The 14,407-nt window shown below is 57.4% G+C and overlaps 1 protein-coding gene across 1 annotated transcript in view; it reads right to left on the bottom strand.

The window, feature by feature from the left end:
• LRP5 (LDL receptor related protein 5) overlaps positions 1-14,407 on the bottom strand; it is an 87,519-nt gene that overhangs the window by 44,689 nt on the left and 28,423 nt on the right. The window contains exons 5-6 of the mRNA XM_040255212.1: positions 5,955-6,351; positions 4,020-4,191 (exon numbers count right to left, since the gene is read on the bottom strand). Coding sequence (XP_040111146.1) covers positions 4,020-4,191; positions 5,955-6,351 — 569 coding nt within the window. The remainder of the gene's footprint in view (positions 1-4,019; positions 4,192-5,954; positions 6,352-14,407) is intronic.

Genomic DNA, 14,407 nt, shown 5'->3' with positions numbered 1-14,407 from the left:
TCATTGCTGGGCCCAGGTTCAATCCCTGGCCAGGGAACTAAGATCCCACGAGCCACGCAGGTCAGCAAAAAACTAAGTGTAGAAACCCCCAAGCATTTGATAGTGGCACAAATCAGGCAGTCTGGCCTCCAGTCCACAGTTTTCAACCCCTGCTCGAGAAGTTCCCCTGCCCTTGATTTTCAGGAAAGGAAACTAGATGCCTCCAGGAAGTTATGTCCAAATGGCCAAGCCAGATGTGGAAGGGGCCGCGTGCAGCATGCTCTCTCTGACCTCTAGGCCTCCGGCCTCCTATGCTCAGCTGACCTAACATACCAGACCCAGGTCTGAGGTAGGGGAAGTGGCGGGTGGCAGGAAGAACACACCCATCCCCCGACCAGCTCATTGCACAACCTGCAGAACAACAGCCGTGCAAAGGGAGGAAGGGTGGGCAGACCCCAGAGCAGCTCACCCTCAGCTGTATCCAAGGGGCAGGACCCACTGCTGTGGGGTCTGCATGGCCACCCACAAACCAGAGGACCCCAAAAAGTCACCTGAAGTGCACTTTCCTTACACTGAATGCTGTTTCCAGCACTTAGCTGTGCAAAGGGGTGTGATTCCCAGGACCAATACTTTGAAAGCATGACTCTTAAAGGGAAAAGAGGGACTTTCCTGGTGGTCCAGTGGATGGGATTTTGCCATCCAATGAGTGGGGTGTGGATTCGATGTCTGGTCAGGGAGCTGGGATCCCACATGCTTCCAGGCCAAAAAATACCCAAAACATTTTTAAGAAAAAGGAAGCAGTGTTGTAACAAATTTGATAAAGACATTAGAAATAGCCCACATTAAAAAAAATAACTGGAAAAAAAAAAACAAGGAAAAAGAGTTCTGCTCTCTGATGGAGTAACTATACTCACATAAAACCCCAAATTAAAACTGCCCTGGTTATTTTGATTCACGTAATTTAAAAGATCTTACACACACACCCACGCACACCCGCAGAGCTTGTGGCCCCGTTGCTCAGGGGTCCTGCACCCTTCTTCCCCAGGGTTCGTGGACCTGGACACACAGCCCATCCGTCACTCCTCCAATGAGGGTTTATTCCCTGTGCTGGAAGTCACCTCCACCAACTCAGGAAATGTCAGGAGCAGGGGGACGGATGTATTTTCATCTTAGTCTGTAATTCCTCCTTGGCCCACCTGCCCCCCTGGGAGGGACGATCCCCGCTGGGTACTTCCCACCAGCATCCACCCTGATTGCAGACGTCAGCTGCAAGGACATCAGCTCCCCAGGGCATCGGAGTGGGGGTGGGAGCCGCAAGGAGTCCGGGTGACCCCTAGGGCTTCCAGCAAGTACCAGGTAACCTACACAAAAGTGACACTTCCTGCCTCAAAGATGGGCCAAACAGGTCTATGGGGTCGGCCCATGAGACTTCTGCTTCTTGCAGCCGGGTGTCAGAGCAACCCTGAGGAGAAGTGAAACTGAAAGGGTTATCCACTCAGTCGTGTCCAACTCTTTGTGACTCCGTGGACTGGAGCCCGACAGGCTCCTCTGTCCACGGCATTCTCCAGACACTGGAGTGGGTAGCCATTCCCTTCTCCAAGGGATCTTCCCGACTCGGGGATTGAATCCCAGTCTCCTGCATGGCAGGCAGATTCTTTACAGTCTTAGCCACCAGGGAAGCCCCTAGGGAGGAAGCTTTAGAAGATACCGCAAGGCCACAGAGGGCAAGAGGCGACCTTGCTCTTATTCAGGAATGGCTGAAACTGCCACCCAGGGACCTTGCCTGATCACGGTGTGCGCACAGGGCTGTGTAAACGCTTTACTTATTTCAGGATTAGTAAAGGGCGAGACTGCTGCCTCTCCTTCAACGGTCCCCAGCCTTTTTGGCACCAGAGACGAGTTTCGTGGAAGACAGTCCTTTGACAGGCCAGGGTCAGGGGATGGCTTCAGCATATTACATTTATTGAGCACTTTATTGCTATTCTTATTACACTTGTGATATATATAATGAAATCTCCAAGTCCCTTTGCCACAACAAGGCTGCGATCCATGAAGGGGTTATGTATTTCATTATACAGTCAAAAGCTCTGGCTGTTCCTCATCGTGTACGGATGTGAAAATTGGACCATAAAGAAGTCTGAGTGCCCAAGAATCGATGCTTCCGGGGGAGAGAGCCGGAGCAGCTGGGCATGTGGTCTCAAGAACAAGCTCTGGATGGATGGATCCGCCGGGGGGAGAACCCTCGCTAGGCTGTCATGGGCTTGGCGTCTACCAAGAAGCAAGTCAGAGAGAAAAGGTGGGAGATGCTGGGCCAAAGGGGCCGTCGATTTGAGACTAAATAGGGAGCCAGCAAGTCCCAGATACTTTTACCAATAAAGTTGGATTTCGCGGCGCAAGAGAGCAGGGGCAGGTCGGAGGAGTAGGGGCTGGGAGCCTGGCTGGGAGCAGGAAGTGGATGATAGGCCGGGGCCCCGGGTGTGGCCGGAGTCACAGGAAGGGCTGATCACCGGTGGCAGGAACTTCCACCCCCAAGGGCTCCAGACTCAGGAGGAGGGTTAAGGAAGCGCCACAGGGGAACTCCAGACCCAAGTAAGCAGGGCAGGAGGCACAGGCAGCTCTGGGGCTGCATGGGAGGCAAGCCCACACCCACACACACCCCAGATGGCTCCAACCTTGATTGACCAGTCCACCTCTGGTCCCCGAGGCTGGGGAGGGCGCCTCAGGGCTGTCTCCCCGGGCGAGCCGGCCCCAAGCCCATCCCCACCCGCACCCTACACTGGGAGCCACCCTGCACTAAGCCCCCTAAGGGGCTGCTGATCTGGGCTGGCCTGACCCTGCTGTCCAAGACACTGTCACAGACGAGGCGGCAGGAAGCCCACCTGAAAGGTTTCGCAGCCCCCTCCCCTGCCACCTCCCCCTCCACCGTGGTCTGGACCCTGTTCCACAAATCCATCCACGTGCCGCCACCACCGGCCAGCAGAGGCCAGAGGAATCCCCGCCTCGTGGGCTCCAGGGCTTGGTTCTCCTCCCCGCTCACCCCAGGGGACCCGCCGCAGCTGCCCTGTGAAGCAGGAGCTGGACCGCCGCCCGCTTCAAAGGGAAGCCGGCTGACTCCACAAGGGGCTCCTTTCTGCCGGTGCCCTGGCTCGGAACCCAGAGCCAGGCCACGAGCACAATCATGCTGAAGAGACTCCCCTCTCCCCTCCAAGGAAACCTGGCCAGACATGCCGGAGAAGACGCTCAGCGCCTTAGCCTCTGGCGGGGCATAACTTCTTAGAGACAGAACTGCTGCCGGAAGCCGTCCCATCACCGGGCTGAGCCGGAGGGGCCTCTTCTGACCACCCCGCCCGCCTGGTGTCCGAGGATGCCATCAGGAAAGGAGACGCGCTCCTCACCCGAGGCTGTTCTCCCGAAGTCCCAACTCCACGGGACCCCAGGAGGGGCGTCCGCACCTGGGCTGACGGCCTGACCCCCAAGGTTCGTGAAATTTGTCCCTTGAGGGGCGCACCGGAGAAGCCAGTGGCTCAGGGGTAAAGAATCCACCTGCAATCCAGGAGACGATGCTAGAGATGCAGGTTCGATCCCTGGGTCGGGAAGGTCCTCTGGAGGAGGGCATGGCAACCCACTCCAGTATTCTTGCCTGGAGAATCCCAGGGACAGAGGAGCCTGGTGGGTTACAGTCTGTGGGGCTGCAAAGAGACACGACTGAAGCGACTTGGCCTAAAGACGGAGAAGCATCTGCTGGGCACATCTACCCAGACGTGCAGCAGAGCTGGCGCTCACTGAGTGCTCAGAGGCAAACCCTGAGACCCAAGTGGGGACAGCCCATGGCAGGAACACACAAGCCAGTCCTCCAGGAACGCTCAGGCCACCTCCAGAAAACTCACCCTGCAGCCCTTCACCACTGAAAAACACGCCAGAAGGGTCTGCCCCATGCTCCAGGCAGGATCCAAGAAGGTGGAAAGCCCCAGGGCCAGGGGCTGACGGGCCGTGCCCCAACCTCCACAGAACAGCGGGGGATCCCCAGTGGGGACGCTCACCTCAATTTTGTCCGTCTTGGCGTCTCCCCAGTAGAGCTTGCCCTCCTGCAGGTCGAGCGCCAGGCCGTTGGGCCAGCCCAGGGAGGTATTGACCAGAACATGCCGCTCCTGCCCATCCAGGTTGGCGCACTCGATTTTGGGGTTTTCCCCCCAGTCTGTCCAGTACATGAGGCTGGAGAAGAAGCACACGTCTGTGAGGCTGCCCGTCCGTCATGTCCCGGGTCCACCCCCGGGACTGAGAATGGTGCCCACCCTCATCACGCCCGAGCCTGTGGGCAGCACCAGAGGCTCCGCGGCAAACAGCAGGGGCTTAACCAGGCGGGGCTCTGGGACTGCAGCCAGCAGACACCCCTCTGAGGGTCCCGGGGTGCAGGGAATGAGCACCCAGAGGGAGAGAGGGAGGCATAGTGGAACTTCCTTCAAGTAGCTCAAGGGCCCTGCATGCCAAGCACAGCAGGCAACAGGCTGTCTGTTGACCCGCGAAGCAAAGTGAGATGCGTGTGTGTCTGTGTGCACACTTCAGTCTAGGGAAGCATCCAGAACTGTGCCCTGAGCACACCCAGCACTGGGAAGGACCCGACCCCATCTCACAGGGGAGGACGAGGCCCCCAAGTGAGGCTGGCAGAGGCACTACCTGACAGCCTCCATCAGGGCATGGGGGCGCAGGTCCCCATCTCCCCAGCCCAGAGCCCGGCTCCCAACACTGGTGACGAGCTCCTGCCTCCTTGCCCCGCAGACCCAGGGGACTGGCCTCTCATGCCCACCTGCCCTCCCCGACGACGGTCCTGCTCCCCGGCAGATGATAAGGAGCTGAGTCTGTCTGCTGTTCCGCCCCACCCTGGGCTCCAAGGTGCTTGAGGCTCAAGGCCCCGGGCCTGTCCAGCCACAGCCCTGTGACCCACCCCGAGGACCACGCCACTGGGCTTCTAGAGACAGGCAGCTCCACACGGAGCAGGGCTGAGAGCGCAGGCTCCCCGGGTAGAAGGGCTAAAAGCCTGCCCACCACCAGACCTCCTGCAGGGTCAGGTCACTCGGAGCCTCAGCCCCAGGGGAAAAAGGAAGAGTACCCGGAGACCCCTGGGTGCTCTGGTTACCATGCTTATAGCCAGCACAGCTCAGTTACTACCCCCCAACCCAGCGATCGCCCCTGGGGCTGCCTCCCAGGGCTGCCCTCCCAGCTCCTCCAGGCCGTGCCCAGGACTCGGGCCCACTGAGGGGGGCCCATCCCACACCGAGGGCAGGGAGCTTCCCTGCAGCCCCAACCCCAGCCCTCAAGAGCTCTCAGGGCTCCCCGCCCCCCCCACTTGGGGTCTGCCAGTTTCCTGTTCTTGGTCATGAAGCTACAGGAAGGTGCTCAGCTGCTATCCTCTGAGCCGCTGGTGCGGGGTCGGGGTGGGGGGGGTGTCTCAGAAAGGCTGATGGACAAGATTCACAGAATCCTACAGGGGAAAGTTGGAACCAGATTGCCAGGTCCAAGTCCCGCCTCCCAGCTGTGTGACCTTGGGCAAGTCACTTAACCTCTCTGGGCTTCAGTGTCCTCCAACGGACCTACCCCGGCAGGTGAGGGCAAGAGGGAAACGTGCCTGCAGCATGGAACGTGCACAGAAGAGACTCGGCACGTGTGGAGTAAGGGCTGCGGTGGCCGTCACTCTCGCCACCACTGCTGGTCCAAAGATTTCATGGTGGACAGCAGGTGAGGAGACTGAAGCCCAGGGTGAGAAATGACTTACCCAAGGTCTCTAGGGTTTTCTATAAACCTAGCCAAGCTCTGTGTTGGAGCTTCTCAGTCTGGTTCCCAGATCAACCCATCACCTGGGAGCTCATTAGAAAGGCAAGCTCTCCTAAACCAGACATCTGCTTCCTCCTGAAGGGGAGAAAGCTCCGGGACCCCCAGGCCCCCTCGGCCTGGCTCCCAGCGCCCCCTCCCAGCCTTACCCCATCACGGGGTGCAGCACGATGGCGCGGGGCTCGTCCAGGTCCTCGGACACCAGGATCTTGCGGGAGGTGCCGTTGAGGCGCGTCACCTCGATGCGGTCGGTGCCCGTGTCGGTCCAATAGAGGTTGCGGGCCACCCAGTCGACCGCGATGCCGTCAGGATCGTTGATCTCGGTGTTGACCAGCGTCTGCGCCCCCGACCCATCCAGGTACGCCCTGCGGATGGCCCGCACCTCATCGTCCGTCCAGTAGACATAGCCCTCCAGTGGATCGTAGTCGATGGCGATGGCGTGCCGGATGTCATCCACCTGCAGCACGATGTCCGTGAAGTCCGGCGTGTCCAGCGAGATCCTCCGCAGGTCCGTCCGCCGGGCCAGCAGCAGCACCTCCTCTGCCCCTGTGACCAACACACACGAGCAGCGGGGTCAGAGGCGGGCGGCACGGCGGGCCTGCAGGGAGGGGATAGGGGTGGGGGTTGCGGCAGGGGAGGGGCTTGGCCAGGTCCCGGGGGCTTTCTTCCTGGGGCAGGTAACTGCTACTGCTAAGTCGCTTCAGTCGTGTCCAACTCTGTGCGACCCCAGAGACGGCAGCCCACCAGGCTCCCCTGTCCCTGGGATTCTCCAGGCAAGAACACTGAAGTGGGTTGCCATTCCCTTCTCCAAAGCATGAAAGTGAAAAGTGAAAGTGAAGTCGCTCAGTCGTGTCTGACCCTCAGCGACCCCATGGACTGCAGCCTTCCAGGCTCCTCCATTCATGGGATTTTCCAGGCAAGAGTACTGGAGTGGGGTGCCATTGCCTTCTCCGGGAGCAGGTAAGGTTAGGGAATATTCACGGGATCTTCCTACATGATCCCTAGTTCATCTGGTGCTATTTCTATCACCGTCTTACAGACAAGACAACAGAGGCACAGAAAGGTTAACAGCCAGTCAAAAGCCACACAGCCATCTGACTTCAGCCACTATGAGAGCTGCTTCCTGCTCAGTCCGCCTTCTCCCCTGCAAGCCCCTCTCCTGGCCACAAACAGCCAGTCCTGCCCAGGCTCTGGGCTCCAGGCCCTGCTTGCTCACCATACTCCTCAAAGCTCCCACTGGACTCAGATGCCACCTCTTTCCTGAAGCCCACCCTGCCTCCCTATACCCACCCAGCAAGGCAGCTTCAAGTCCCGTGACCACGCACACCATCACAAGTCCATCCTTCCCAGGTGGCCATCTCACCAACACCAGTAAGCGCCTGGGAGGCAGGCGCCCCTCCTTCCCCTTTGTCACCCCAGCCGTATTGTGCTTTGTCGTGTTATTGATTTGCTATGATTTCCGATCGGCTTATTTACGACTTAAGTGAAGCTGTTTTGATCTAAAGGTGAATCTGTTTACATGGAGGAAGCCAAGCCAGGGTGACATCACTGATACCCTTCATGGCTGATAAGTTCAGCTGGTGATGGACTCCAGGCTCTGCTGGGGGGCTTCTTGATAGGGACAATGACTCAAAGGACATTTAGACTCTAAATACTGAAAGTCTGTGAGTCCTGGGCAAGGAGACTTTTGGCTGACCTACACTGCTCTCCAAAGATCTTGAGAGCTCCAGCCATGGCCAGGCCACTCCCGGTCAGCAGTGCTGTGAAAGCGTGTGGCCATCTCAGGAAGGGAGGAACCAGCTGTTCCTGCCCTGGAAAGGCTCCTCCACACAGACAATGGGAGAGCCGTGTAAGGGCCCCTGAGTGATGACCCCTGAGCAGCCCACCTTGCCCACTCAACAGGCGCTGTCGCCCACTAGCAAGGGACCTGAGCCAGCAGCCGATATGCAGCTTTTAACTGGATGGACTGACTCTACAGAGAACCAGCTCGTCGAAAGGTGCACCTTAACTGCTCTTGCCTCCCCTTTGCCTGGAACAATAATGTAACTGGTTTTGAGTACAGGGATGTGAGAGCTGACCATAAAGAAGGTTAAGCACCAAAAAATGGATGCTTTCGAACTGTGGTGCTGGAGAAGATTCTTGAGCATCCCTTGGCCCGCAAGAACAAAAATCAGTCAATTCTAAAAGGAAATCAACCCTGAATATTCATTGCAAGGACTGATGCTAAAGCTGAAGATCCAATACTTTGGCCACCTGATGGGAAAAGTCGACTCATTGGAAAAGACCCTGATGCCGGGAAAGACGGAAGGCAAAAAGAGATGGGGGCAGCAGAAGATGAGATGGCTGGATGGCATCACCAACCAAACTCCAAGAGACACTGAAGGAGAGGGGAGCCTGGAGTGCTGCGCTCCTAGGGTCGCCAAGAGTCAGACACGACTTAGTGATAAAACAACAATATTATTTCTTCATTGACTTATTAAGTGACAGTATTCCTTACGGTACCAACTTGTGAACTATTAACAGCATAAATCATAGTCCCCCACGGTGAACCTGTGTCAGATAAACCATTGGCAAAGACAGTCTCAGCCTCTGAGCAGAATCTGCCCTGAACAAAACACGTCCTGGATCCTCCCAGGGAGTCATCAGAACTTCCGGCCGAGGTAGCCTCGCGTGCTACTACACAGAGCCTCGTGTGTAGGGCTCCGGGGGTGCTGGCCAGCCCTGACCCGGACACCCCGAGAGGCTGCTGGGGCCAGGATGTGGCCCTCCCCCTCAACCACCCGTTCACTCACTCTGGCCCTTTCTGGTCTCAAGGATCCACAGAAGCAAAAAGATTATGCTCAGAAGCCACCTCTGGCACTAGGGGGGCCCCTTGCCTGGTCTGACAAAAGGCCTAGAATGGGCAAGGACCCGCCTGAAGTCACACAGCAGGAAGGTATGCTGACAGGGTGGGGACCAACCAGGCACCCCTCATGCCGGGGCCCCTAGGACCGGGCTCTGCACCCGACTGCACGGTCTCCTCACGCCTGGTCCAGCCACAGGCCTCAAACAGCCGATCAGCTTCTTGCCTCCGGGTGGAGCCCTCGGAACCCGCTGTTTTGCGGAGCGATTCTGGGGTCACCCCGCCTTGCGTTTCCAGTGAGGGCAGGAACTTGATGCGGGGCCCCGTGTTCGTAACCCGATTCCTCCACTAGAGGGTGCTCACGGACAGCAACGGCTTCCCGAACTGAGAGCTGGGGAAACTGAGGCAGATGGGGAAAACGGGGGTTGCAGGGAGTGCTGGAGAAGGTGCCCAGCCACCTGGCTTTGTTGGAAACCTCCCCAAACCCAGCTTTAGCTAGAGGTGCTGATGCAAGTTCTGGCTTGGGGTATGGCGAACAGAGAGGAGGGGAGTTCTGCTGGGCTCCATTCCCAAAACGTTCTAGTAACATCACGGCTGCTTTTCAAGGGCCAGGTCACACCGGCTGCCTCCTCCTCCAGGAAGCATCCCTGCCTCCCCTCCAAGTGGTCAGAGGGACCACACACACAGGCACCCCGCCTACTGCCTCACAGGGATGCTGGCCCATACCCCGCTCTGCTCTCTGCAGCCCCCCAACACAAGGCCCTGCCTAGAGCAGATGCCAATATCCCAGGACAAGCAGGGAGAATTCAGGACAGATACTTCCTGGACCCGCTCCTGCTGTGTGACGTGAGGCAGGTCCCTAGCCCTCTCTGGGCCTTGGTTTCCTCATTTAGAGTGAAGACTCAGCCTGACCTGATGGGATTCCCCATCTAGCCCTGACATCAAGGAGAGTTCTGCCTTAATCTGCCCCCACTGGAGTTGGCAAGAGTGCCCAGAAAATGCTGGTTCCTTAGGGAACGAGACACTTGGTTCCCAAACATATTTTGAACCTGTTTCATCCATCCCTGTTCCCGTGATCCTACAGACACAGTTATCCAAGATAGCACCATCCTCACACCAACCTCTGAGATGGATTCATGCTCCGTTTTACTGCAGAGGAATCCCGACGCACAGAGAGGTTAAGCTCCTCACCCAAGGACACACAGCAGCAAGTGGGAAAAATAAGGTACCATGAACACTTCAATCCCCGGAGCTGGCACACGCCGGAAGCCCAAGGTCAGTGCACTGGCCCAGCAGGCCTGGTTGCCCCACCAGTGGCTTTGTGGGCAGCAGCTTCAGGCCAGGCCCTGAACCACGTGCTGGGGTTGGGAGTGGACAGAAGAGATATGGGAACTGCCCGCAGGGTGCTCCTGCAGTTCCAGGACACAGACCTTCAGTGAGCAAGACCGTTAACGAACCAGCGCTGGGAGGAAAGCGGGGGTCATGGGCACCTGCGAAGGGGGCCGGCTGAGACTAGGGGTCTGGGGTCCGGCAGGAGCCTCTGGGATCCACGGGGCTGTGACCCCGGATGCAACAGACTCCAGTAGCCTGTCCCCGATGGGCACGGAGCCACCAGGAGCGAAGTGTGCCCAGACCTAGCCCTCAGGTAACCAGTCAATACGAAGCCTCGAGCACACCCCACCATCAGGAAGCACCATCATCAATGTTTCCTAGAATCAAGTCTCTGTGGCTGAGGCAGCAATTATACAAACGCTGGGATAAATCTGTAGGTGTTGACTGACTCCAAACCGGGGTGGGGGCGGCCGTCCTCTGACACCCCTTGGGCCACGGAGCCTTTGAGGTTTTTAGTTGAGCTTTGCAAAAAAAAAAAACAAAACGCAGAGACCAGGACCCCCAGGAGAGAGCCAGGGTCCGGCCCTGGTCAGCCTGAAGGTCTGAGCAGCTGAAGCCCAATACGGAGACATGGGGCGTGCTGTTCTGGGCCAGGTCAGCGGGGCAGCTGCAGAGAGAAGACCCCAAAGCGGGCCTGGACCCCTTGGTCGGCAGACGCTCACCGGGGCGACCTCCAGGGTTGTTTGCGGGGAGGGCAAGCAGCAGCTGGCCTTGGAGAGGGCGCAGGGCGCTGGGCCGGCCCAGCAGGAAGAGAGGCCAACCCCCTCCCTAGGACCAGACACAGAGCCTGGGGAGGACTTTGTTTAAACACCAGGGAAGTAAACTGTTTAGAAATTTAACAGTTTGGCCAAATGGTTTTCTTTGGGGTTGTTTAAACAAATAGCCTGCCCCGCGGCACTGCCGAAGAAAGTGAAAGCTTCCCTTGCTGGCTGGGCAGCGGTCCCTGGAGCCTCCTCGGGCCAGCTCCTGACCGCTGCCCTCCCCCCGTGCACCCACCCACGCGGGAAAGAGGGGCGCACCCCTGCCTTGGGGTCAGGCATGGGGCTCGGGACACAGCCCTCCCCGGCAGAGTGTTCGCCTCAAAATGGATAAGTAGACTGGAGGGAGAGCCCGATGCCAGGGACTCGTCCAGCTCAAGCCCTCCTCCCTGACAACACAGCGTCCAGACCGAGCCACCGTCCCCACAAACGAGTGCTGCAGCCACATCTCCCGCAAACTGGGCAGCTCTTTTCAGCAGAGACTGCTTCTCTGACAGTCCCGGAGGCCAGAAGTCAAAAGTCAAGGTGCTGAGGACTTCCCTGGTCGTCCAGCGGCTAACAACACTCTGCACTCCCAATGCAGGGGGCCCGGGTTCGATCCTTGGTAGGGAAGCTAGATCCCACACGCTGCAACTAAGACCCGGCACAGCCAACTCAATAAAATAAACAAAATAAATATCAATCCAGCAATAAAATAAACATAAACAAATTAAATATTCAAAATCAAGGTGCTGGCAGGGCCAAGCTCCCGTGAAAGACTCTGGGAAGAGCCATTCTCAGCCTCTTGCAACTTCTGGTCATTGCCAGCAGTCCCCGACGCCCCCTGGGCTGTGGCTGCTTGCCTCCGTCTTAACTCACCCTCCTCCCCAGGGTCTGTGTCTAAGCCTCCTCCAAGAAGATGACTGGTCCCCGGGTGTCGGGCCCATCCAAGCACAGCACGACTTTGTCTTGGTTCCCGCTGCAGAGACTATCTCCTAATCAGGTCACATCCACAGGCTCCAAGGCTGCGGGCTTCACCGTTGTCTTTTGGGGGGGATATGATTCTGTTTCCAACACTTGGGGAGCAGGGGGCGGGGGGACACTTTCCACAGAAGGACGGGTTCAAGGGTAGGAACTCCAGACACAGGGGTGCTGTGCAGGCCGCTCTGCGGCCCCGCAGGCAGGCATGGGGCAAACCCTCCACCGCCCCCTTCCCGTGGGGTCTGATCTGAGCTCGGAGGCTGGGTACCCACCAATGGTGGTCCAGCACACCACGACTCTACCCTGAATACCTTCTGCACGCTGAATGCCGGGGCAGCTCCAAGCCCACCCTTGTCTACAAGGAAGTCTTGTGGAAAGGGCAGGCAGTGGGGGCAGCAGAGCCCGGCCACGAGACACACAGAGCCCCCCAGGACAGAGGCCAGAGGAAGCGCCTGTGACCAGCGTCATCTCCACACCCTCCGGCCTGCCTTCCAGTCCCCACAGGGCTCTGTGCGCCTTCCATCCAGGGGCAGACGGCAAACGCTCCAGGCTCTGCAAGGCCACGGCCACCTCTCACGGCCCTTCGGCTCCACCACCGTGTAGAAGCTGCCGCGGTTGACACGTCAGCAAAGGTGTGCAAGCAAAGCGTCCTACGTGGGCAACAAAACCTGAAGGTCCTACCGCTTTCCCAGGTCACCAAACACTCCTCTTGTGATCTTCATTCAACCGTGTAAAGACCAAACTTAGCCCACAGCTGCCCCCAAACAGGCCGCGAGCCGTCTGGCCCACGGGTGGGGGCTGGGGGTTTGCTAGTCCTTGCGTGGGACAGTACGTGTGACTTTTACAGCATCAGAACTATAGTCTGACAACACGGGAAACCATGTCAGAACAGAGGGGGACACAGAGCGACTCCAAGCGCTCTCTACTCCACTCCCCTGTAAACCCAGAACTGCCTGAAAAATAAAGTCCATTAAATATTTTAAAGAAAGTTAAAAGGCATATAAATCAACAAGAAAACTACCCAGACCCCAACAATAAATGGGCAAAGTCCATAAACACAAACTAACAGAAGACAAAAATCACAATCAATAAACATGACAAATGGGTAACTTCTTGGTAACTTGACCATTTGAGCCACCAGGGACGCCCAAGCGTTAGTCGCTCAATTGTGTCTGACTCTGTGAACTCGTGGACTGTAGCCCACCAGGCTCCTCTGTCCATGGAATTCTCCAGGGGATTTTCCTGACCCAGGGATCGAACCCAGGTTGCCTGCATTGCAGGCGGATTCTTGCAGGTACAAGTGAGAGGCCTGTTGCTACCAGCTGGATCAGTATGTCCCCACCTCCCAGGGGACTGCACGCTTCCTGGATGGCAGTGTGGGTTAGGGACCCTCTGACCAGGCAACTTCCCCTTGGAGAAGCCAGCCCAAAGCAGCAGCTAGAAATGCACGTGGGTTCTCCGTCACAGAGGATCCCCAAGGCTTCGTGAAAACAGCAAAACCCAAACCCGAAAGGAAGAACCTGTAAAGAACCTAGAGATCTCACTAAAGGAAAAAAAGTGAACGTGAAGTTGCTCAGTCGTGTCCAACTCTTTGCGACCCCGTGGACTGTAGCCCACCAGGCTTCTCTGTCCATGGGATTCTCCAGGCAAGAGTACCGCAGTGGGTTGTTTCTTCCTTCTCCAGGGGATCTTCCCGACCCAGGGATCGAACCTAGGTCTCACGCACTGCAGGCAGACGCGTTACCCTCTGGGCCACCAGGAAAGCATTACATATATGAAGAGGCTGGAGTCCAGATCAGTCGTTACACAAGCCCCAGCGGCACCCTCGGGAGAAGGTGGGGCCAGGACAGGCTGGGGAGGCGGTAGGCGGGAAAGTCAGCGTGATGCTACTACACACACGATCCGAACAGATCACGCAAGATGTGAATGTGGGCACAGGAGAAAGGACAGGGTGCTCCTCTGCCCTGGGGGTCCAGGGGTTAAGACGCCTCACTCCCACGGGTTTGATCACTGGTCAAGAAACTAAGATCCCACATGTGACAGACAAAAAAAATAAATAAATAAAAGGACAAGAAACACACTTCAAAATATTAACAGCAGCTATCTCTGCTGCTGCTGCTGCTGCTGCTGCTGCTAAGTCGCTTCAGTCATGTCCGACTCTGTGCGACCCCATAGACGGCAGCCCACCAGGCTCCCCCGTCCCTGGGATTCTCCAGGCAAGAACACTCTAGGTGGCAAAATTGTGAGAGTTTTAAATTTTCTCCAGTTATTTTTTATGTTTTCCTTCCTACAGCAAACACAAATGTCACTTCAAAAGAAGAAAAACAAAGGCTTTAAAAGACGACGCGGAAGTTTATCCTGAGGGGATCTCACAGACTGGGTGGGGCGGTGGTCTTCATTCTGGGGACCCACGACGGCTTTCTCAAGGGTGACCTGGCAGGGAGTGCCCTAGCTCTCCACTAAATTGCCACGAGGGTAGGGGGGTTGAGGGGGCGCATATATTCGGCCTCCAGGTTCTGAGCTGTTTGAGCTGAAGAACAGGAGAAAGGAGGGATGGGGAAGAAGCATCCACAGCCCTGGCAGACCAGGAGGATGCTGCTGGGTGGCGGTCGTCCAGTGTGGGGACCACCTGAAAGGGCCTCAGGGTTAA

Source organism: Oryx dammah, unplaced genomic scaffold (genome assembly GCF_014754425.2).
Source record: "Oryx dammah isolate SB20612 unplaced genomic scaffold, SCBI_Odam_1.1 HiC_scaffold_15, whole genome shotgun sequence".
In the NCBI taxonomy this organism is placed as follows: Eukaryota; Metazoa; Chordata; class Mammalia; order Artiodactyla; family Bovidae; genus Oryx; species Oryx dammah.
This window is presented reverse-complemented; position numbering and strand designations above follow the sequence as displayed.